General features: G+C 42.7%; 1 protein-coding gene across 1 annotated transcript in view; it reads left to right on the top strand.

The window, feature by feature from the left end:
* The window catches only part of ERN1 (endoplasmic reticulum to nucleus signaling 1), a 61082-nt gene that overhangs the window by 17687 nt on the left and 17724 nt on the right, over positions 1-25671 (top strand). Inside the window, exons 2-9 of the mRNA XM_081898543.1 lie at positions 5077-5197; positions 12788-12821; positions 16247-16325; positions 19256-19328; positions 20143-20265; positions 22121-22222; positions 22332-22593; positions 24864-24942. Coding sequence (XP_081754669.1) covers positions 5077-5197; positions 12788-12821; positions 16247-16325; positions 19256-19328; positions 20143-20265; positions 22121-22222; positions 22332-22593; positions 24864-24942 — 873 coding nt within the window. The remainder of the gene's footprint in view (positions 1-5076; positions 5198-12787; positions 12822-16246; positions 16326-19255; positions 19329-20142; positions 20266-22120; positions 22223-22331; positions 22594-24863; positions 24943-25671) is intronic.

Below are 25671 nucleotides of genomic sequence, written 5' to 3'. Positions count from 1 at the left end.
CAAAGTGCAAGTAGATAAATAGGTACTGCTCCGACGGGAAGGTAAACGGTGTTTCCATGCACTGCTCTGGTTCGCCAGAAGCGGCTTAGTCATGCTGGCCACATGACCCGGAAGCTGTACGCCGGCTCCCTCGGCCAATAAAGCGAGATGAGCACCACAACCCCAGAGTCGGCCACGACTGGACCTAATGGTCAGGGGTCCCTTTACCTTTTAAGCTAAAAGCCAGTGATTTTCACCTTGAGAATAGTTGGGCTTACGTTTAAGGCTGCAGTCTTGGTGACACTAAGGGGAAGCGCCATTCAACTCAGTGGGATTTGCACTTTCATAGGATCAGGCTCCCCATCTTTTTAAATCATTTAGCCTTACAGGTGCATTGTATTGATAACAGAGCCTTAATAGTTTTTGACTCCTCCATTGGATTGGCCAAGGCTACCAAATACTTCTTTCCCATGTGGTTAAATGTACCTGTCATCCCATCAGACATTATGGGAAAGATAAGGTTTAACACACTTAGTCCCATCCTTCCTTTTGGGACACCTGCCTATACATGTCCGAAAACTATTTCTCCATGTTCCAGGAATAACTCTCCCAGAACGTGAATGACCCGGGGGAAATTTAGCTTAAGTGCCTGGGGAGAATCTCTCTCTCTGTGTGCTGTGGCCTTGGCTGAATTCTGCCCAGAGTACAGCCTGTTGTGGAACTGGCTTGGAAAGGTGCACAAAAGCACAATATGCGTAGCTTGGGATATCATCCAGGTTGCAGAGTGTCCTTGTAAGGCACTCGGAAGGGATCAACAGAGATGGTATCAGAGCTTTTGCGCAGAAAGGGGTCTTGTTGGGGAAGCAAAACAAAAGGCAATTTACAGATTACCTACTGAAGGTTGTCCCAGAGAAGGGAAGCTGGAGGGGGAGTGAGAGATACAAAAGGAGGCTGTATGGTGATGCTTCAGTGTCAGGGGAAAGAGAAGAGAGATTGAAGCGGTGAAAGTTCGAAAGCAGGCAGGAGAAAGACCTTCTTTTTCCATACTTAAGTGGGAAGCCAATTTTCAGCACAGATTTCTTACTGGTGTACTTTTTTTTTATTAGATTATGCCAAATATTCTTATTGTACCGGAGTAAATTGATCCTCCTCCTGCAGCATTTTGTTGCTGATGTCATTCAAGGCAATCTGTATTCACCTTGTAGGATTCTGATATAATTTACTCATTCTAATTCTGTTTCCTTGCAGCAGGGGTAGCTTTCAAACCCTATTTTTACCATTTAGGGTGTCAAGACAGGGATGTAATTTAGCCGGTCTTCTTTTTAATTTATTTCATAATGGCCACTGGTCCCAGATCTTTATGCTGTCCTGTTCTCTGCCGGAATACACTTATTGCTGTGTGCTGCTACTGTGCTGCTGCTGCTGCTGCTTTCATTGTCCAGAATAGGCCTACATAATTTGAGGGTGGCGGCAGCATTGTACTAAAAATAGCTTGATTACAAATGATAGTAAGTCTAAGGCCCTAATGCCATAAAAAGTATACAGTGGTATCTTGGTTCTCAAACTTAATCCGTTCCAGGAGTCCGTTCGACTCCTGAAACCATTTGAAAACCAAGGCGCGGCTTCCGATTGGCTGCAGGAGCTTCCTTCACTCAATTGGAAGCTATGTCAGACGTTCAGCTTCCAAAAAGTGTTCGCAAACCGGAACACTTACTTCCGGGTTTGCAGCGTTCGGGAACCGATTTGTTTGACAACTAAGCCATTCGAGAACCAAGGTACCACTGTACGTGGGTTTTTAATGGTAGTCAACAAGCCACAGATTCATATAAAATGCTTAGGTGTTCAGATGTGAACTGTGGCTTTCTGACCTGAGCAATGAAATCAGCCTATTTATTCTGCTAATTGTAGTCAATAAGCCATCATAAGGCTTTTTTATGGTCGGTTTCCTAAACATTTTTTAACTGGACTTTATTTATACAGTGGTACCTCGGGTTGCAGACGCTTCAGGTTACAGATGCTTCAGGTTAGACTCCTCTAACCCAGAAATAGTACCTCGGGTTAAGAACTTTACCTCAGGATGAGAACAGAAATCACGCGCCGGCAGCGGGAGGTCCCATTAGCTAAAGTGGTACCTCAGGTTAAGAACAGTTTCAGGTTAAGAACAGACCTCCAGAACGAATAAAGTTCTTAACCCGAGGTACCACTGTATAAATTATAATTTACATTTATTTATTTATTTATTTATTTATTCATTCATTCATTCATTCATACCCTGCCCATCTGGCTGGGCTTCCCCAGCCACTCTGGGCGGCTTCCAAAAAAATATTAAAATACTGTAATACATCAAAATTAAAAGCTTCCCTAAACAGGGCTGCCTTCAGATGTCTTCTAAAGGTCTGGTAGTTGTTGTTCTCTTTGACATCTGGTGGGAGGGCATTCCACAGGGTGGGTGCCACTACTAAGAAGGCCCTCTGCCTGGTTCCCTGTAACTTGGCTTCTTGCAGCGAGGGAACCGCCAGAAGGCCCTCAGAGCTGGACCTCAGTGTCCGGGTAGAACGATGAGGACACTCCTTCAGATATACTGGGCTTAGGCCGTTTAGGCATAATACGAAATCGGATTGCTTTATTCCAAAATAATGGAATGTGTACAGTGTACGTTGTTTGGTTAGAATGTTCTAACATTTGCTGCTTGATTTTGTTTTAAAGCATTGTGCTGCGATACTAACAGAGTTGAAAATACAAAGCTTTTCAATAACAGAATGCAGTGAGGAGGTGCTTGTTGAGTTGACTTTCTAGGTTGTCCTGAAACAAATTCTGTTGTGGTGGCACAGAAGATACAGCCAGAATTTCGGTCTTCGTGGGTGCTGCAGTACTTAGAGATTCTGAGAGAGGCAACTAGTTTCACATTGCCTTCAATAGTAACTTCAGTTTTAAATAGACTTCTGAAAGTTCCCAGACATGGCAGGTGGCTAAGCAGCAAAGCACAGTTATTAAGCAGTTGTTTTAAAGGTAGTATTGCAATATGTTTTTGCTTTACACTTCTGTTTTTCTGGTAGATTTGGGGTTTGTGTGGAAACTTGGTATACTTAGAGTAAAAAGAAACGCCAAAGGTGGAGCTGCCACTGAAAACATAATTTACATGGTGTTCCATTTGATTGGCATTGCCACTTGGAGCAGTGAATAGTCCAAAACCATTTTGATGCCTGAGAAAACCTTGCCCTCTCCAGAGATTTACAGAAGATTAGAAGAAGTATATGAATTATTTGATGAGCAACTGTAACCAACAAATTACGCTAGTAGGACTACAAGAAGTTTTGTAAGGAGAAATATATGAAGTTTTACAAAGTAGAAAAAGAGATATTGGTTATGAGTTTGAAATGTAATCGGGAAAATAAAAAATGCATACTAAGAGATTAGATTGGAAAATTTTCAGACAGGGCTGATGGAAGTCAAAAAAATTTAAGATGTAAAAGAATGTTTAATTACTGTTGAAAATGATACGTTAAAAAATTAATAAGCATTTATTTAAAAAAAGAGAGAGAAAACCTTGCCCTCTCCCTCTCACTAATTGGGTACATTGCTCCACTCTTTTACAACTCCTGTGCAAGAGAACTTGCCTTTGTATTGTGCTCCAATTCACCAGATCTGCCTATGTCTTCCACCTTTCATGGTACCTCCAAACCAGCCTGATTCACCTGCCTCTCATTGCTAATTTCCCTCTGTTTCTGTATTTGGTGCTCAGAGTGACATGAGGGCAAGGAGCCCATGGTTTTCAAACTACTTGACAGACTTGAGTTGCAGGAAGTTGAAATGCCAGTGGGGCTTTTAACTTTTGTTCTGAGTTTAGTTGTTCCAGATTTGGTTATTTCCTTCAACAAAGGCATCACCGGTTCATTGAGTTTCCTTTCTGGCTGTGTCCATTCACCTTGTCATTTGAAATAAATTAAAACAATTCTTTAAAAAGATAGTTAAAAAGACTCTTCTTTTTAAGAAGAGTCCTTTTAACTATCTTTTTAAAGAATTGTTTTAATTTATTTTGACTACAGCAGACCAACACAGCTACCTTCTTGAATCTTGTCATTTGGTTTTCATGATGTCCCTGAATAATATTTATTCCTCACTTATATGTGACTCCCTAAGGATTTAACCTGTCTTATTCTGCATTTTTGTATGTGTGTGGTTATAGATGGTAGACATGTAATAGCACCTCTCCCATCTTGGGCTAGGGGACCTGTACTAGCAGGAGGATCAGGGCTTTGGATTGTTATCCAAACATATGCACCTTGACTATTGAACCTTGTGATTCATTTGCTCTCCTCGCCTCACTGCTGTGCTGGGTGCCCGCATTTTCATGGTTCCCATCCCTAAACAAACCTCTTTTCTACCTGTAATGTATTGTATTGTAGGGTTGCCGATGTATTGTACCATCTACCATGTAATGTATTGTAGGGTTGTATTGTAGGTCTACCATGTAGTGTATTGTAGGGTTGTCGATGAGGTACCATGATTCTTCCACTTCTCCCCAATAAAGGAGGAATCATGGTACCTCATCGGCAACCCTACAATAAATTACACAATTGCCACAATTGTCTTTAAAAAAAACAACCTGAGAGCCTTTGGGGAAAACCAGAATATGGTTGTAGCATTTAGAGCAGGGGGCAGCAAACCTTTTCAGCAGCCCCTCAGACCTTGGGGGGTGGACTATTTTTGGGGGGGGGGAATGAATGAATTCCCACGCCCCACAAATAACCCAGAGATGCATTTTAAATAAAAGGACACATTCTGCTCATGTAAAAACATGTTGATTCCTGGACCGTCCACGGGCTGGATTGAGAAGGCCATTGGGCCGGATCCAGCCCCCGGGCCTTAGTTTGCCTACCCATGATTTAGAGAGATAGTTCAAATCAGGGCTGGTGGCTTGCAGGACAAAGGTCCCAGTCAATGTGTCCAAGTGGCTTTGTGTTAGCCAAAACATATAGGGGGGAATGCAGACCAGTAACTGCATGGGGGGATGCATATCAATAATTGTTTTTCCTACAATTCTTAAATTTCCCTGAGTAAATAATGTTTATATTTTCTTATTTTTCCCTCCCCCAGAACTGTAGTAACGCCAATTCAGTGACCCTGCCAGAAACACTGCTGTTTGTTTCAACTCTGGATGGGAGTTTGCACGCCGTTAGCAAAAGGACGGGGTCAATCAAGTGGACTTTAAAAGAAGGTGGGTATGAAAGATGTCATCTTGCCTTCATTTCACTAACTTTGATAACGGCAAAGTCAACATAATGTTGGAAATGGTTCCAGACATTGGAGAAGCCCGGCCACATTCTGAACAGCCTGACCCCTATGCATGTTTACCTGGAGGAAAGTCCTGGCTTCAGATGGCGGACCTCCAAGTGAGTTTGGAGGGGATTGCAGTCTTCTGCAAGTCCCAATGAGTTCAATGGGATTTATTACCAAGCAAGTGTGCTTTAAGGATGGCAGCTCAAGACTATCTGCGTATCGTGGCGGCTCATCTGCAAGAATCATAGGAAGCTCTGTGGTTTTTAACGTCTGCCTTTAACTCCTTGAAACATTAAGCAAAGTATTGTCATTGTGGGTGTAGCTTCTAAGGTTTTATATCTATGTGGCGGGTGGGTTAATTGCAGCACAAAGTTGAATCACTGTGTTACAAAATGTACATGCCATGTTTGGCCTCTTTAGGACCAGCAGTCACGATTTGCAAATACTTTGTCACCAGAAACCTACAATAAAGTCTCTGCATCTAGGTGCCTGTTCCAGGGCTTCTGGAGTGCTAAGCTTAGACTTTGCTATTAGGGCTGCCTGATGAAGTATAGCCATCTAGTTGCTGCTGTTCTCCATCTAAGAGTGGAAGAAGCTGCCATCTGGATGTGCCATCATTTTGCTTTTCTGACATGAATATTTGTATCTGTAGTGGGGAATATATTGATGCTTGCAAGGGCCATCTCTTAACTGCTGCCACCAGTCTTCTATATTGATAATCCAAGACAGACACATGTTAGGATGAGCATTCCTGACTAACTTCCAGGCCAATTACCTAACTCTTATTGGAGCTCTTCTCTTTGGAAGGCCCATATTAATAATTGTGTAATCTGATTTTGTTTTGGAAATAGCCTAATTGGCTTGAGAGTATAATATCAGAATGTTTATTTGCTTTTTTAAATACTATAAAATACATGGAAGGATATAGCTTGCATAGCAAAGCCTGCTTTTCTTTTCTTTTTACACCGATGGCTTTGACTTATGCACTGACCAACAATAAGGGACAAGAGATTCCAAGGAGCTGGGATAGGGAAAACACTCCATTTACTTTCGTTGCTGTCCTTAGTTTTAAAGCAAATGTATTGTGAAATACCACTGCTACATTAGAACAGTCAGACTGGATAATCCAGTTCTATAGAAAGTTTTACTGCATTTGTTCTGTTCATTTGGATCCTTATCTCTTGATGCATTGTAAGGTGCTTAATACTCATTGGTTTGGTTCCACATACAAATTAAAAAGTGTTTTGTATGCTAAAAGGAACATTAAGAGTCAGTAACATCGAGGACTTCTTTTGAAAGCTTTCCTGTGTTCCCTGTTATGAAATATCTTGGATCGGGACACTATGGGAATTGAGTTTGCCAGTTACACTCTTCAGTGCAGAGCTGTGACATTTGAGACATCTTTGACGGTGACTATTCTGGTATAAGCCTTATCAAATGATGTCCCACCTGTAGTTGAGTTTTCATCCTACTTCTCAGTTTTAAATACTGATTTCCCAGAGGTTGGCATTCCACATGTTGGGAAAAAACACATGCTGGACTAGATGAATAATTTCTCTCATATCATAGGTTTCTCCTTACATTGTTTTGTTTTTAATATACATTTGTTTGTTTTAACAATGCATATAGCTAGGCATTGTATTAATCTGCAATGTCAACCTATATGCTGAGTAAAGGGAAGACAACACAGGATAGCGGTTTGGGGTTTTGATTTAGTTGGGTGCCTTTGTCACAAAATGTTTATCATGACTGTTGACATGTAAAACATTGATATTATCCAGGATTTTTACAGAGCCAGGAAGGCTGTGGGGGGAGAGAAATGGCCTTGGTAGTAGTCTTTACTTCACAGAGATTTAAAATAACAAGTTGGTCTTAGTAGCTGACAATTGATAAACTCAAATCAGATAGAAGAAAAATATGCTCTGGCCTTTTGACATTACCTGCAGCAGTGCAAAGCAGTTAAGGTTTTCCCCCTCAGGTATCCTTTGAAAAACCTGAAATGCAGCAATCACTCGAGAAAACGCACTTCTCCCTGCTTTAGAGAATATGAATCTGCGAAACAGCGTTCCTGCAAAGCTTTTGGGGCACAACATGATAGTTATTTGCCTATAAAAGTAAATGTTGAACAAGTTTTGCAGTGTATATATGTGAATTGGACATCTCGGTTTCCCCCCTACTCAATGAGATACTTGTGTATGCTTTTTTAGGCCAATGATGCGAATCCTGTGGCCCTCCAATTGTGGCTAGGCTGCATATCCCTCATATTCCCTGACCATTGGTCATGCTGGCCAGGGCTGATTGGAGCTGTAGTCTAGCAACACCTGAAGACCACAGATTCCTCACCTCTGCTTTAGGCCGGTCACAAACACCAGTAGTTTGACAAGAACATGGGATATGCAGTCTTCGCTATGTGTTGATTGATCCCCTTTTTAAATGATGTAGTTCAACAGGGATCCATCTACCTAGCAACTTAAAAAGCAATTGCTTCATGCAAACATTGTGCTATATAGGTCTACCCTAAATCATGCTAATAAATAGAGAAAGAGGTCGGTTTTGCTCAGAGCAGTATTATGCTATTATGCTTTTAGGCTATGTGTCCTATTAACTGAAAATTAGCAGTTTTTGTATATCCTCTTAGAGGCTATAGTTTCCTGAAAACGCTTAATTAAAAGTTTCTGACAGGCACATATGTTAGTCTAGACAAGGCCAACAAGATGTTGGGAATTGTAGAGAAGGCATGTAATAAACAGGTTGGTAGAGGGCCTAGTACAGGAATATGTTCATAACCTTGCAAGCAGAGTCCTATTTTAAATACAGACTGCTAGGGAGCCCAGGGATCTGTGCTGCTAAAACAACAGCCTTTTCCTGTTAAAAATGGGTTACATAGACTATGAACAAGGCAAAAGGAAATTTATTTGCCAGTTTGTCTATAATGGGGAGCAGACATGTAATAGGGGCGTGTATAATAAGGTTCCTGGTTCAGTACCTGATATCTCTGCTGAAAAGCATCTTTGGTAACAGGCTTGTGTAAAGTCTTCGGCCACAACCTTGGGCAGACAGTATTGTGCCTGGCAGACAAACAGGGTTGCTAGATTATAAGACATTTTCATAGAGAGTATTAAAGGCTGCAACCCTATGCACACTTAGCTGGAAATAAATCCCATTGGGCATTGTGGGACTTGCTTCCTCATCAACATACTATGTGCTCAGTCCCTCCTGCCTGACTTCTGCCTCATCTCCAACTTGCATTTGACAAACAAAATCCAGCACTTGAAAGGGAGAGTTTCTGCATTTGAAGCTGTCCATCATGCATGAATATAAACATTCCCAGTTAAAATATTTACTGGCTAAAGGTTTGGATGTGCTCTGGAAAGGAAATCAACTTTGCTTCAATCAGTTGGCCCAGTTCGCATGTCACAGCAAACCATAGTTTATGGTTCCTGTGTGTGTGCTGACCTGGGCTGTTTCGCTGGGCCCCCCCATTAGCATATGGAGACTACAAACTACTATAGCAAGCTTAGCATTATATTTGAACCAGATAACATTATTTGCTTTGCTTCAGACAAACCTTGATGATAAGGCAAGGTTTGTTCTTGGCTTAGCAGTTGTGGTTGTTTGAGTGAAACAGTGATCCCTGGTTTGGACATAACAGCTATGCCAGGGTTTGTTTTCTGTGCATGCTAGCAGGGAGGAGCAAAGTAGGTGCCATTGGTTGGTACATGGTTAGTTATGGTGACATGTGAATGCTGCCATTGAAGGAAAAACTTTTTAAAAATGTTGCAGTCATAAAAACTAACCTGCCACATTCAAGCAGGCCTTAGCCAAAAGGCTTCAAAAGGAGATTTTTAAAGTCAACCTTGGGTTTTTTGTTTTTTTTAATCAAGACAAAGCAGTTTTTGTGACCTTTTCAGGAAAAGAAACTGGAAAAAACTGCCCTGGTCAAGTTCAGTTTTCAGCTGTCTTTCTAACCTGAACAGCTTATTTCTTCCCAGATGAGATGTTTCTGTCCCTAATCTGTTCACCAAGGCAACTTGCAAAGTCAGTTGGTTACTTGCCTTGAGCAATGTCTTGAGTATTATTTGAGCTCTTGAATTCCACAAAGCCACTACCTATTTTCTTCTTTTAAACACTTGAGAAGTAGCCACCATGTTCTTTTTCCTTTCTTATTTTTTATTTAAACCAGTTGGTTTCAAACAAATACTTTAGGCCATGGTTCTTCTTTCTCTTGTTCCATTCAGTTGCCTGTGTTTGAACATCCAGATTAATCTTAATTATACCTTATGCCAGGATGGGCAATGTATGGCCTGTGTGCAGAACATCCAGCTGAATTTTGCTTGGCTCTTCTAGCTACTAGTAAGGTCAATAATCTCAATTCTTTGGATTTTGTTCCTTATGTAGCCAAAATGCTACTAGAGGGAAGGTATCAACAGGCTTGGGAATACCCACAGTTTCAGAAGTTGTTTTTTTTAAAGCTTGGGAGATGAGAAACCTCCTGGTAAGTTTCCTCTGGAGGTGGGGTGCGGAATGGAGTACCCTGGAAAGGGCATGGCTGGCTGGTTCGGACCTGAATTCCACACAGCAACATGTTGTTGCAGATCCCCTTTGTTTCTTTCCTAAAATATCTCTCTTACCTTTACTGTTTCTGACAGCAACTCAAAAACATGGGATACTTATGTATCCTAAAGATTCAGAATTCAAAAGGCTGATTGTCAACTGCTGTGGGGCTTGTTTGTTACAATCCAGAGTTATATAATTTATGAAATAAAAAAAAAAAGAACCCCTCGATTTGTAGGCGGGGAGATATCTTCAGAATTTTAAGAGTTCATGGTTTTACCTAAGGACGAGTACAGTGGTACCCTGGGTTACAGATGCTTCAGGTTACTTACGCTTCAGGTTACAGACTCCGCTAACCCTGAAATAGTACCTTGGGTTAAGAACTTTCCTTCAGGATGAGAACAGAAATTGTGCAGCTGCAGTGGAGGCCCCGTTAGCTAAAGTGGTACCTCAGGTTAAGAACAGTTTACAGTACCACTGTACTTTGGACGTTGGCCAAGGTCAGATCTGTTGAGGGTGTTCAGGGTCTCTTCAGAAAGATTGTTGTCTAGACTGAGCTTTTTGAATCCTACCAGTTGAAAACAAGTCCCAATACTTGCATCTTCAGTTCGCTATTAAGGAACTGTGGGGACGTAACATAATACAAGCAAAAAATATTTGGTAATCCTTCATCATTGTCATGCATCAGTGAAATTTGTACTGCCATGGACGTGCTTGAGATTTAAAGAGCCTAAAAGGCAGCAGTAAAAAACAGACAAAGTACTGTTCCTCTGTCACACTATTTTGGAACAACCGTCAGCTTGAATGTGTGGGTCCTGGGCTGGGTTGTCCTCTGGTTTAGGATGGGTTGAGGCACCATTTGAGATGTGTGTTTAAGAAAAGAAAAGGAAAAAGAGGAAAGGTGGTGGCAAAGAAAAAGACTTGCAGAAAGAGGCGGGCATATGACTAGCTAAAAATTAAATGGCTCTTCAGATTGGGGGTCCAGATGGGTGCTGGGTCTGGAAGTGGTAAAAAAACAACAACCACTAATGCATAAGGCTATATCCTACACTTCCATGTATGTGAAAACGGTGCCTGTACAGTAATGCATGGCAAAGACCTGGCTGCCTTTTCTGCCTTGTGTACACATGGTGGAAAACAAACAAACACAGTAGGCGATAGGTTGCTGCTGGTTGGGCACATGGCAAAACAGACGTTTGTGGTATCCTACCGAGATTAAATGCGCCTTTATAAAAGTTGTTTGGCAAGCAGGAATTGAACAGGGATGGCATTAGCTACTGGTGTGGAGATCCAGTAATGGGAGGAAACATGAACAGCTAAGCTTTGCCAGCAAAAGGTGGCAGCCCTGATTATGCAGAAGAAATTGCCTGGCACAAAGCAGTCCGGAGCCTGTCTGTAAGAGGCCTGCCTGTTCTTATTTCTTTGCTCTTGCATCATTTTGTTTGCTTGAGGAGGAAGCTGATCTAAAAACGTTTGTAGCAGCAGATATTGTTTGCTTGTAGACCTGTTTTGGTTTTTTTAAAAATTCACTGTACTTACTTAAGCTTTAATCTGCTGAGGCCAGGGTTTTCTGTTAAAAATCTCTTATTTCTAAATTTTTCCAAACACTTAAAATTATTCCAGGCAGATGAGGATGCAGCAGTGTGCCTGTCTTCTGTGTGTTTTCCACTTAACAAGCAATAGAAGGAGAGAGAAAACACTTGTACAGCTATTGAATGAAAGCACTAGTGGAAACGTATGCCTGTTTACTTGGAAGTAAGTCCTATCCTTTCAGTGGGACTTACTCCAAGTAAGTGTGCATTGGATGTAATCCTTAAACAATTTGCGTGTTCACACACACACACACACACACACACACACACGTTTATTTCCCTTACTCCTCAAACCTATGTGACAAATACATTTCTAGCGCCCAAAGCTTTTTCAGAAGCACAGGTCAGAGGCGATAATGTTTCTGAGGAGTAGTTGCTGGAAACCACAGGAGGGGACAGTGCTCAGATCCTGCTTTGTGGGGCTTCCTGTAGGCATCTGGTTGGCCATTGTGAGATCCAGATGGTGGTTTAGATGGGCCACTGGCCCGATCCTGCACTGTTCTTCTTGCGTTCTTAAATTCGCTTCGACGCACTGGGGTCTTTTTGTGATCCTGTGACGTTGCTCTTCTGCGAGCAGCTGATAGCGGAATTAAAATAACACCATATTCCCCATTACATTCCCCAGGTGCAAGATCCTAATACAGTGGTACCTCGGGTTACATACGCTTCAGGTTACAGACTCCGATAACCCAGAAATACTACCTCGGGTTAAGAACTTTGCTTCAGGATGAGAACAGAAATCATGCTCCAGCGGTGCGGCAGCAGCAGGAGGCCCCATTAGCTAAAGTGGTGCTTCAGGTTAAGAACAGTTTCAGGTTAAGAACGGACCTCCGGAATGAAATAAGTTCTGAACCTGAGGTACCACTGTACAGTGCAATCGGCATAAATTATACAGTGGTACCTCGGGTTAGCAGAGTCTGTAACCTGAAGCGTATGTAACCTGAAGCGTTTGTAACCTGAGATACCACTGTAATTTGCAATAATAAGATAAGCAAAGACAGGTTCCTGCTCCAAAGAAATTTCAACTGTTTTTTAATGGTACGTAATAGGGGAAGGGGCAAAAGTGATAAAATAGTTGAGTAGGTGAGACAAAATGAGACAAGCTAAAAAATGGTACGTGTGAACAGTGAGCTGGATGGGGGGGAAACTTTCCAAACTCAGAAACGTTCAAGTGGTATATCAAGGCCCACATTATACCCAGGCCTCTGCCCAGCCTTTCCTTCTTGGGTCTAGTTATTATTGGGATTTGGTTCCTGCAATCCTGTAATCTCCTCGACAGGTGAAGCAGGTGACGGCAGCTTTATCATAGACTACAGGCTTGATGTGAGGTCAGGATGTTGAATTGCTTTCACCTCGACTTTTTTCTGTTTTTGTTTCTGCAGATCCTGTACTTCAGGTGCCTCTACATGTGGAAGAGTAAGTCTGCTCTCTTTCTTTCTCCTCCCTCCGCCCCTGATTCCTGCAGATACAAACCTGGTAAAAGTCGTCCAGGCAAGCGCTTTAAAGTTACAGGGTGGTCAGTGAATTAGCCCAGGTAGCTGATGCAAAGATCCCAATTCAGTAAGATGAATAATATGCTTGCAAACGATAGTATATGAATGCATGAGGGGAAGGTGTTTCCAGTCCATTCCATCCTCAGAATCTCTCTATGCCAAACTCCGCAGAGGAAGTGGGGAGACTCCAGAACTCTAGAAGGGATCAGAAGGCTGCTTTTGCCATAATCTGGTATTTTTGGATTACCAGCCGAATATTTACCCTAGGAAACGGAGACAAATTCATTCCTTGTTCCATTCTGCAGCTCACTTAGCCTACAAACAAACAAATTTACTTTGTCTTCCCAATAGACTGTGAGTTAGGTAGAAAAGGTTTCTTCTTGCAAAGTGATTTTCAGTTGCGCAAGGGGGTCACAGTTGTCTCTGATTTCCATTTATCTCCTCTTTGCCGATGCAGCCCTAATACATCCCACACTGTTTCTGAGGTTCCACTGACCCCCAGGACAGGCTTTTGGGAAAAGGGGCAAAAGACCAAAGTAGAAGGGAGATGTGGGAAAGCCTCATTCTGCAAGCACTTTCATAGTTCTTAGCCCTAGGCTTCTAAAAATCCTTGGCCATATTTCCATTTTAAGTAGGTTGCCTGGGCCTGTTTAGCAGCTTGTTCCGAGCAAATTAATTTGGAAGCAAGTTTCATTGTCTTCTAAGTGAGCACACTTAGTTATTGTGCTGTAAAAGTGATTTTTGACTGCATTTCATTACAAAGATGCCGGGAAGCCTTATGCTGACATTGTGCTTTCCAGAATATTATTTTATTTAAACGAATGCCCTATAGCTAGCTGATCTCGCCAGCTTTTTACTTGGCCTGTGGCCATACTTTTAACTAAATCAGAAATTAACACACTGGGATTTTTTTTTTAGTGACTTAACTCTATGCTAGAAGAAAATTCACCAGTTAAATTTCTGCACGTCAGGCTGCTGTTAAAGCCAGCAGCGCAAGACAAGTAAAACATGTTAACTTATAGTAAGTGTGGGTTGTTTTGATGTCATTTAGGAGAAGCATTATTGCAAACATTCCCTAGAGCTAAAATATAACCTGGCTTGTCCAAAATGTAGTCACCCTTATAAGAATATTGTGGTGGAGAACAATATGGTCTCTCAAGACCAGGGCACCGTATTGCCAGTGAAAGTATTCTAAGATTTAATTTTCAAAATGGCACAACCTACTGCCAACTAGTTTCCAAACATACTTAACATTTTAAAAATCTGGTTTTTGCAAACAGAAACCTGTGTGTACCAATTCCAAATTGTGACTGTAACTAAGCTGTCGTCATCAAGTTATTTCACGTAACATGACTTGGTAATTGAAGTCGATGGTGCTATTCAGATACAACAAATTTCAGAATGATAAACCATGGCTTTACCCAGTTGGAAACCAGTGTTCACATGCTTCCTTCTCTCTTCTGTGCACCTTATTTCCAGACTTAAACCAGTTTCCTATGATGTCCAAACAGGGAAATAGCGGCCACTTGCTCCCTCCTCCCTTCTCTTTTGATCTGAAATCTGATATTTCCATACTTTCCTGTGACATTTCGGCAATCCCTACAAGCCAGGATATCAAACCAGAATTTGATTTGGGCAATCCCTACAAGCCAGGATATCAAACCAAAATTTGATCCTGGTTTGATATACAAGTTTATGGAGAAATCTTAAACCATAATCTCTCCATTCAAGATTTCCCCATAAACTTGGATATCAAACCAGGATCGAATTTTGGTTTGATATCCTGGCTTGTAGGGACTGCCCAAACCACAATTTAAGAAGGGTGGCTTACAGCATCGTCAAATTGATTGTATTAATCATCGCAGCAATAACTAAAACCATTTACATAGCACAGCAGACAAAACAAATTCGGTTAAGCACCAGATTACCTTCTCCCCAAAACCAGAATGAACAAATGCACCTTTAACATTTTCACAGTGGGCAAGGCAGATACAATTGCCCCCTCCCTTTTGGTTACCCTTTCCTATACGGTGGTACCTCTGAAGTCAAACGGAATCCATTCTAGAAATCCGTTCAACTTCCAAAATGTTTGGAAACCAAGGCGCAGCTTCTGATTGGCTGCAGGAAGTTCCTGCAGCCAATCAGAAGTCACGTCGGATGTTCGGGTTCCAAAGAACATTTGTAATCTGGAACACTCACTTCCAGGTTTGCAGGGTTTGGGAGCCAAAATGTTTGACTCGCAAGATCCAAGGTACAACTGCAGACTTTTACAGAATGTCCAAGATATTTATCTTTGAAGCACAAAGTTGAGTCCTGTCTGGAATAGGTAGCTGGTAGAATAGACTGTGCTTCGTCAGGGTGCAAGGCGAGGAGTGCATTTTTCATGCCTGCCTGCATTAAAAAAACGAGCACAATAGCATGTGGGCTGCACTCAGAGCCGGCCCACCCATTAGGCGGGATTGGGCAGCACCCGCAAGGGGCAGCACCCCTGTTTTGCCACCCAGTGTTGTCGCTGGTTTCCCCTGACCTCCAGGAGTAGAGAGGGACTGGTGGCAAAGCTCTGTGGAATGCCGGCCATCCTGCCAGGTCGGCTACGGGGGGGCGACACTCCGCTTCTCAGCTTTGCTGCCAGGGTGGTTGTGGAGCTCCCCCCGCCCCGCCCTGGCAGTGTGGCAGGTGCTGAAACACCTTGGGCTGCCCCCAGCTGAGCTAAACCCTTTCCTTCTGAAGTTCTAGCATTTTTGCTTTTTGTTCTACTTGGGTGATGTTTTTCATACAGGAGAGCATTCAAAATGGCATCCTTCAATCTGAAGTTGTGCAGCCTTGCTCTGCACCCCAGAACTCTTATCATTTTCTCTAGTTGGATGTGAAGATTAGGGCTTTCCCCCCCCTTTTTAAATCAGTAGTTAGAATTCTACTTTATTCAAATTATTCGGGTGGCCCTTAGCTATAAAGTGCATTGAGATTTGTACTTTTCTATCAGCTAACAAATTATAGCCCTTTGTGGTACTAGATCTGAAGATTTATGGAAACAGCAATGTACGTACTTAAAATAAAGGAATGTTTTCAGGAAGGAGCACTGAAGACTGGAACAGAGTCATTAAACTAACATCAATGGAAAGGTGGCACGTTACTTGCAAAATGACTGTGTTTATCCTGTCCCACATGGGACTGGATCTCTGGTGATTTCATGTGCTGTGCCAAGTTAAAAAAACACACACCACATTTTACTCCCCCCCCAAAAAGAGAGAGAGAGAAGTAGCTGCCTTCACCAGGAAGCAAAAACTGAATATTGTTGTGCTCGCCCCCGATGCACAATATTAATTGCTGTTTTAAAAACTTCTTAAGTCCTAGACCAGCCTTTCTTCCCGATCCGAATGATGGAAGTCTGTACACGCTTGGTGGCAAGAATAATGAAGGCTTGACCGTACGTATAACCTAATCGGACAATAGCTGCATTGTTTCAATAGAATAAGACACACGGCAACACAAGCCATGCTTTCTTTTAGCACATATACTGTAAAGGTTATCCCTGCTGCTCAGAGCATGTCTTTTCTGCCAGCCTTGATTTTTTTAAAAAGTAACTCTGCAGAAAGAAGCATGTCTATCCTTCAAAGAACATCCTTTACCTATAACTATCTTTATTCCAGTGCTTGCAAACAAATCTAGTTTGTGGTTGAAAGTTTTCCCATTCTGGTTCAGGGGCCAAGGATGTCATAGTTCACCAATTCATACATAACTGCAAACTTGAGATTTGCCTGAACTTGGAAGTTCAATGGGAAAATTGGAACAGGCTGGGATGGGGGTAAGAAAGGGCAGGAAGAATTGTGAGCCTAGTTGTCCTTTGATGTTACGTGAGAATTAGCCTTGTGCAGCAAAAGGGAAAAGATGCATCGTATGGAAACATAACCAGGGAGTGTGGCGTTCTTTGTTCAAATAAGGAACAGACCCACAAACAAATCTACTTACTATTCCTCTAGGCAGCAGACATATCCATCGATAGTCACGTCGTGCAGAGATTTAGGCAGTTCTTGCACTTACCAGAATCATGTCCTACTTTGGCAATTAGCTAATGAGATTGTCAAGTTTTGGCGCCAACTTTGGGAACCTGTTTCCAAGAATTGATACACCCACATCATAGTGCCAGCTTTTCTGGATTCCCAGACACTTGCTGCAAGAGCAGGAAGGAACCGAACCCTTTACGATGTTCATTGTGAGCTTCATGAACACGTTTCTGGCTTTATAATATGTCTAATTTACGGGAGTCTTATCAGACACTTTGGATAATTTTTCAGTTGTATTACACATGCAGCAATTTGCAAGAGATTAACCAGTTCTTGGGCACTTAATTATAGCCTTAAGGAATCACACTATTCAAGCAACCTTGTCAAGAACTACAACTTATTCCAGGAATACCTGGGTCCCTTATTTTGTATTGCTTCCAGTATTAATTTCAGTACATGCTGCCTCTGTAGTTCTTTCCAAATAGATGGAGTGTTAAACAGCCATGATCAGACACCCTTACAGGCACTCGTTGCATAGTTGCTTCAGAGCTGCAGTTTTTTGTGATGAAATAAAAGCGATAAATAATGGCTTCGGGTGAGTTTCTTTTCCTCAATCTGTTACAACTTCCTCAATATAGCTGCAGCAAAAAAATACTTTCTCTCGCATGCAACAAAAGACACAGAGAGGGAGCAAAATGTCTTGCATGCACAAGGCAATCCCTGGTATTGTCAGGGCTTGTTGTTGTTAAGAACCAGGTAGAAAGACCTCTCTCTGTCCAAAAGTCTCTGCAAGGGCTACATGAGCAATGGAGCTGGCATATGGCAGTGGCTTGTGTTCCCGATGTGCCCGTTGTTTTTTGTGTAGGTGACAGACGTTTCCTGAATATTCTTTCTTTTGATCTCTTCTGCCCTTTTGAACGTTGATAAAAGTTACATAGTGGAAGGGCACCCTTCTAGACTTTGGAAAGTACATTAAGGTCCTGGGGGTAGCTGCTACGCTACATTTTTTTTACATCTTCCCACAAAGAAAGGAAAATTGCAGTGTGCTTACAAGCTGCTGTAAAATGCACCTGTGAGTCCAAACCAAAGGCCAGGCGGAACAGCTCCGTCTTGCAGGCCCTGCGGAAAGATGTCAAGTCCCGCAGGGCCCTCGTCTCTTGTGACAGAGCGTTCCACCAAGTTGGGGCCAGTACTGAAAAGGCCCTGGCCCTAATTGAGACTACTTGAATGATGGCCATGTGTCCTAGGCACCTAGGTACATGAACCCTATCCTAAGAGTATCTGCTGGAGCCTTGGCAGGGGGTTGGTCGAAATGACCTTCAGGACGCCTTCTGGATGTGCCGTTCTGTGTTCCTGTGAGTGCAGCATCAGTGCTCTCAAGATCTCCTTGCTGCACGTCGGACATGAACTTCTGCAATAAAATAAGTATATCAAAATCAACGCAGAAGGGGGTGAGCCCTGGCTCCCACCTCTCTCTCAGGACCAGGGAGATGTCAGATTTGGTCGGTCGGTGTGGTAGAGGAAACATCAGACATGGACTGAGGAGATCAAGGTTCTTTGGGCCAGTCTGCCTCTTAGTCTAACGTACACTGTGAGGATAAAATGGTGAGGCGGAAGAACGTGATCTTTTAAACAAAAAACAAAAAAACTTACAAGTCAGTCTGTGTTTCTGTTTGGTACTAAAATGCATTTATATCTGCCTGTTTTCTGCTCATTGCTCCATATTAGTATAATATGTGTTGGGGCTTCGTGGGAGCAAGTGGCGCCTAAATTGTCACCGTTACCTCGTCCCCCCCCCCTTCTTGTGAGAAATGCACATTTGAACATTTAGGAGGGAGAGAACGGGGGGGAGAGATAACATCTGTTTCTCTTTCCTGTGGTATTTCTCAAAATGGAGACCCAGATTCTATCTAGGACATGTGAGCAGTGTTGCCATATGTAATAACGTTGGGTGTGGGGAGAGAATAGCAGACCTTCCATGGAAGAGCAAAAGGGGACTAAGGAACATCATCGGGCTCTTCCTCCAGAAGCAATTGCCATCTCTGAATTTTTATGTTTGAACTTGAAGCGATGATATGTTGTTGCAGCAATGGAAAGGTATCCAGGTCACAGCTTCACCGATGCAAGCCTTTTGTCGTGTCATATGACGCAGGGTACATGCAGATCGCAGATAAGCCCAAATAGCCCTGACGTACATTAATCTGCCAGAGCAGGCAAACCCCTAAACTCCTTCAACCCTAGAACGACAGCACGCTTAGAAATGGCGTTTGCTGCTGATTTCTTGTTATCTCGCAAATCTCGGTCAATGCTGAATATGAAAGTGAGATGGCTAAAGTGAATAATTCTATTCCAGAAACTGCCATTCACCATTCCCGAGCTAGTTCAAGCATCTCCTTGCCGCAGTTCAGATGGAATTCTCTACATGGGTAAGACTCCATTTGATTCCTCAAAGTTAGTTTCAGTGCATTTTAGGACACTGTCACAGAAGTTGTTGCATGGAAAAACTTCCCCTCTTCCAGCTCTTCTATCCCCATCAGTATTTTCTGGTATTTACGCCTAGCTTTTGATTCCTTAGGGATGCGGGTGGCGCTGTGGGTTAAACCACAGAGCCTAGGACTTGCTGATCAGAAGGTTGGCGGTTCGAATCCCCGCAATGGGGTGAGCTCCCATTGCTTGGTCCCTGCTCCTGCCAACCTAGCAGTTCGAAAGCATGTCAGAGTGCAAGTAGATAAATAGGTACCACTCCAGCGGGAAGGTAAACAGCGTTTCTGTGCGCTGCTCTGGTTTGCCAGAAGTGGCTTAGTCATGCTGGCCACATGACCTGGAAGCTTAAAATAGACCTCTGTCTTAGCCAGTCCACCCAGAGCTATCTCCATGTAGGTTTCAGATAGCTGGGTTTAATTTTACGTTCTGCACATTGACTGGAGTCACAGCCAGTTCCTTTATTGCTTTTGCATGGCTAGCATGCATCATTGAGCTCCGATAGGGCTCCTTGCTTGCCCAGGTGGAATTACAGTGATATGTGCTCCGCCTACTTTTGCTTCTGGCCCCCCCAAACCAGCGATGTTTCCCCTAGAAGGTTGCCTAGAAAGGAACATGACCTCCAGCTCTAGCATAAAGCACACTGTGCTGTGAAAGCAATGTTCTGAGTAGCCAGTTGCTGGTTGGCAGGAAACAGAGGAACGGGGCATTTTCAGAATTGATTTTAGCAGTACTAAAATGCTGATATTTCCCATTTAGGAAAGAAGCAAGACAGCTGGTATGTGGTGGACCTCATGACAGGGGAAAAACAGCAGACCTTAACTTCTTCATTTGCCGAAAGCCTGTGTCCGTCTACATCTCTCCTGTATCTTGGACGAACAGGTAACACACACACACACACACACACACACACACACACACACACACACCCTCTCCCCTGCTTCAAAGGTAACTTTTGAAAGCCAAGCCAGCCAGACCTGAAAGGAATAAGCTCATAGTAATGAAGTTTATTTAACATATCTAGATGAAGGCTTCATGCTAAAAAATCATTAACTTTCACCTAACAATGGGACTGTGCCGTTTGCATGTATTTGACAGAGTTTACAATGGCTACTCGCCTTTTGGTGGATTGTTCGTCGTTTTATTTCATTCAAGCAGAAACAAGTTATCCCACGTCATCCACAAACTATTTGGGTCTTGTCGGAATGGCTGTTGAACAAGGCCAGGGAGGATCCATTTGGCCCAGTATCCTCTTGGCCACAATGGCCCACCCCCTGCTGCTGGGAACCTGTGAAGGCAGTGGTAGCCCCCTGCCCACTTGTATCTGGTGTTATTCATGGGCAGGGACGCGGGTGGTGCTGTGGTCTAAACCACTGAGCACCTTGGGCTTGCCGATCAGAAGGTCAGCGGTTCAAATCTCTGCAACGGACTGAGCTCCCATTGCTCTGTCCCAGCGCCTGCCAACCTAGCAGTTCGAAAGCACACCAGTGCAAGTAGATAAATAGGTACCGCTGCAGCAGGAAGGTAAACGGCATTTCTGCACTCTCTGATTTCCGTCACGGTGTCCCGTTGCACCAGAAGTAGTTTAGTCATGCTGGCCACATGACCCGGAAAGCTGTCTGCGGACAAACGCCGGCTCCCTCAGCCTGAAAAGCAAGATGAGCACCGCAACCCCATAGTCGCGTTTGACTGGACTTAACCATCCAGGGGTCCTTTACCTTTACCTTTTTTGTCTTATTCATGGGCTGCCTCTGAGCCTGGAGGTCCAATGTAGCTTGTCATCACTTCAGCCCATTTCTAGAAAGTAAAGAGGCAAGTCTGGCTGGCCACAAGGGGTGTGGGATGGGAGGGAGCAGCAATCATTTTTCTTGAGCACCTGAATGTTGGTGGCTTGTACTTACCGGGAAATCTGCTAAGAATGGAGTGAGCTAGGAAGATGGGCTCATAGCTCAGTCTTAACGGCATGTATTTTGCATGCTGGTTGCAGGTTCAATCCCTACAGGCATCGCCTGTTTTTTAAAAAAGAAAGAACAGGTAACAGGTGATAGCAAAGACTTCTCTGTCCCTGCCTGAGATCTCAGGGGAGCTGTTGCCAGTCAGAGGAGACAATAGGAGGACTGATAGTCTGACTTGATATAAAGCCAACTTCCTGTGTTCCAAGGACCCTTAGCAGGCCCAAGACCATTTTGCAGAGAGGGCACCTCAAGTACGTTATTTTGCTGAGCGTGGGAACCCAAACGCCTGCATGTTCCTGTCTGAACGTGGCCTTTGGTCTTTGAACTCAATAGTGTTTTTCAGTAGTGCAAGATCCTGTCTTGTAACCATATCATTAGTCACAGCGCAGAAGCCAGGGGCTCCTCGACCCGCAGTCTCAGAAATTGGAAAATATGCTTTGAAGGTTGCAGGAGGTGCCGCTCAGCCATGATCTGTGAGATTCTAGCTTTTAAGACAGATGCTAGTCCACATTCAGAGGCAGACGTGTAGTTTCATGAACTGGAAAAAAGTCTATAATCAGAAATTGAGCAGCAAATTATAAGAGGAGTCAGATTTTCTTTTCAAAACACTGCAGGATGGGTGTTTAAATCTGCTAATCATGGGGAGGAAATTTGCAAAAAAATACAATGATGTTAAGATATCCGCATACTTTGTTTTGAGGAACCTCTGGCAAGAGAGGTGGGTGCATGGTTTTGTTTGACACAGTATGAATTGAAATTTTGGGATTTATTTTTTTTAATAGAGTACACCATCACCATGTATGATACCAAGAGTAAGGAGCTACGATGGAACGCCACTTACTTTGACTACGCAGCCACCTTGCCTGATGAAGACGTCCAATATAGTAAGACCTGGGGTTCTAATTTCAGGCAGAAATGCTAATACTGTACATTTCACATAACTATGAGTTTGCAAAGGCTTTGTGCGATTGCTTGCATCTCTTTCCCTTGCAGAAATGTCCCACTTTGCATCTAACGGAGACGGACTGGTGGTCACTGTGGACAGCGAGTCAGGCGATGTCTTGTGGATCCAGAATTACGGCTCCCCTGTTGTGGCCTTTTATATCTGGCAGCGGGAAGGGTTGTGGAAAGTGATGCATACAAATGTGGGGATCGAGACCCTGCGCTATCTCACCTTCATGTCTGGCGAAGTTGGACGCATCACTAAGTGGAAGTATCCTTTCCCCAAAGAAACAGAGGCCAAAAGCAAATTGATGTGAGTATAATTTCTGCCCCTTCTAAATGGTATTATTTAAAAAACGTGTTTATTGTGTGGGGTCAACTTGGTTATTATCTAGCATGGAATTAAAACGTGCTTTCACTGTGATCTCCCATTTCCTGCAAGTAAATAAATAATAATAATTGTACACTTCGCTTCTGCAGATTATGTAACGAAATCACCCTATATTAAATAATTTGCATGTTCACAGAGGGCTTTTCCAAATGATTGTTTTACTGTCAATCTTTATTTTTTTTAGTGCCGGACTGCTTCACTACCCAGCCACCCCAAAAATACAATCCAAACAGATTGATGGGTGTAATGGGATATTCCTGAAACCGAAATCATTCATTTGATTTCTGTTTGAGGAATATCTCGTGTATCAGCAGCCTCTTGAGATGTTAAAATCTTCTAGCAAAATCCCTGCTCCATACCCCTGGGCTGCTTTTTGTGAATGTTCCCCTCCCCTGCCCTTTAAATATATTGGTAGACTCTTGCTTCTCCTTTGCCATAGTGTATTTATTCCCTGTTCTTACAATAATGACTGATCCAAAGGCTTGCTTCAGGGACCCCAATTTTCACCGCATTGATCCATGTGCATCATCTCATAGTGACTGGGAGGTGTTGGGGGTGCTGAAATGAGATAGGCAGATCCACAGGAATCTCAGTCATTTTTTTAAAATCAGCCAATTACCTTACTTAGCGATAGCATAGCTCCCCCCCACCCCCCGTAGCAAGGAATATATTTCACTATTATTCCTGTACTGGAACAAGAACCATTATAGGTTTGTTTGGTTATTTGTCATCTGGGAAGGCCTGGAGTGACAGGAGATCAGGATATACGAACGTTTAAGTAAAGAAAATAAGAGGACTGGAGTTGTATGTTTGTTTTTACAATACGCCATAAAAAACAACACTTACACAATTCAGTTTACTATCCTGCAGTCATGCTCAAAGATTTTATTTGATATTTCAAGATATTTCTGTGAAAATATAGTCATACATTGAAAGTCTAACACCTTGGAGCTCAGATGTTTTTGCTCCCAAACACCGCAGACCCACCACAGTGATTGTTTCGGTTTGCGAATGTTCTTTAGAACCTGAATATCCGCCGTGGCTTCCTATTGGCTACAGGAGGTTCCTGCAGCCAATCAGAAGCCGCACCTTGGTTTCCGAACTGTTTTGGAAGTCAAACGGACTTCCGGAACGGATTCCGTTTGACTTCCAAGGTATGACTGTAACGCAGTTTCAAAATTCAAGGACACCATGGGATTTAATAAGGCAAAGTTTGGGTTACTTCCAAGTCAAGTAACTAGCACTATAAACATTTTTTTTAAAAGCAGCAACTGTATTTCCGTATTTGATTCATAATGCTTAAAATGGAGATACAGATTTGAATGCAGATGTGCAAACAGGAAGCTGTTGTAGCCCATAGAGATGAATGGCACTGGTGTAAAACATGGAAACGGGTTTTGTGGCTGTCGCTGTAGACTGAGCCCTTGGAACATTTGGGTCTAGTTATAGCTGTTTGTGATACTTTGTACTTCACTTTTCCAAAACATACCTGGTTCTTTTTGTGCATATATTTCCGGTTGCTCAGCTTGATGTTATCATGCAATATATCTAGTCATATTTGCAGGTGGTTGTGTTATACAGTGGTACCTTGGTTTATGAACTTAATCAGTTCTGGAAGTCCATTCTTAAACCAAGGCGTGCTTTCCCATAGCAGTGCGGGACTCAATTTACAAATGGAACACACTCAACAGGAAGCGAAACATGTTCGTATTCCAAGGCAAAGTTCACAAACCAAAACACCTACTTCCGGGTTTGCAGCGTTCTTAATCCAAGTTTTTCATAAACTAAGCTGTTCTTAAACCAAGGTACCACTGTATATGTATGGTGACACCTTTGTCTCTCAACTGTTTTGGGTTCACCCGAAAATAAGTATAGAAGTACAGTCATACCTTGGAAGTCAAATGCAATTTGATCCAGAAGTCCATTCAACTTCCAAAACGTGCGAAAACCAAAGCACAGCTTCTGATTGGCTGCAGGAAGCTCCTGCAGCCAATCAGAAGCCACAGAAGCTCCGCCGGATGTTCGACTTCCAAGAGAATGTTTGAAAACCAGAACACTCACTTATGGGTTTTGATCGTTTGTGAGCCAATTTTTTCGGGAGCCAAGACGTTTGAGATCCAAGGTACGATTGTATCTTAAATAAAGAAGTAAACGGCAGGCTTTGTAATATTTTCTTCCTGACTCCCTTCTAGGCCAACCCTCTACGTAGGGAAATACTCTACGGGCTTGTATGCATCGCCATCGATGGTTCACGAAGGAGTGGCTATTATGGTAAGCTGGGCAAGAGGCCTCACCTTTAGGAAGGACAATTTCCAGAATCTGGAATCCAGATGCAAAGAAACAGAGAAAGGAACCTGAGCTCTTTTCCTGCATTTCTTCACAATAGGAATTCATAATCCAGTTTCTACAGTGTGCCTGTCGGTATCTGTCTTGGGTGTGCAATGGTTTTTAATTGATCAGTCCCATTGGGATGTATCATTGGAAGTGATTACAAAAATGAAACGAATGAATAGATGCCTTAGGGTGAATTTTATTTATTTATTCATTCATTTGTCCCAACTGTGGGAAAATATTTTATTCGTGTAAATGACAAGAATCAAAGGCTTATTTTGTTCAAAGGGGGAAAAAATAAGCAAGCTACATGAGTTCAGCAAGCAGATAAGAGTGATTCAGGCCATTTTAAATAGGGGGGAAGCAGAAAAAGACTCTGGGAAATTGTTTATTTATTTTAAGGCATTTATAAACTGTTTAATCATTAGCAATTCTAAGCAGTGTACGTGAAACTGAACCATACAGAGAATTAAAACAATACAAAGTCATCCTCAAACCGAAGATTGACTTAAAATGCCTGCTGGAATAAGGAAGTCTTTTGTCATGCTCAGATCTCATTCAGGAGTGAGTTCCACAAGCTTGGTCTAGATGCAATATCTGTGGCAACCATGGTTTCACTTTAATGACAAAAAGTAAATGGATTTGCATTATTTTCCTTTGATAATTGCT

This window comes from Podarcis melisellensis, assembly GCF_964234715.1.
Source record: "Podarcis melisellensis genome assembly, chromosome: 2".
In the NCBI taxonomy this organism is placed as follows: domain Eukaryota; kingdom Metazoa; phylum Chordata; class Lepidosauria; order Squamata; family Lacertidae; genus Podarcis; species Podarcis melisellensis.
Note: the sequence above shows the minus strand (reverse complement) of the source record. Positions and strands in the feature narration are given on the sequence as shown.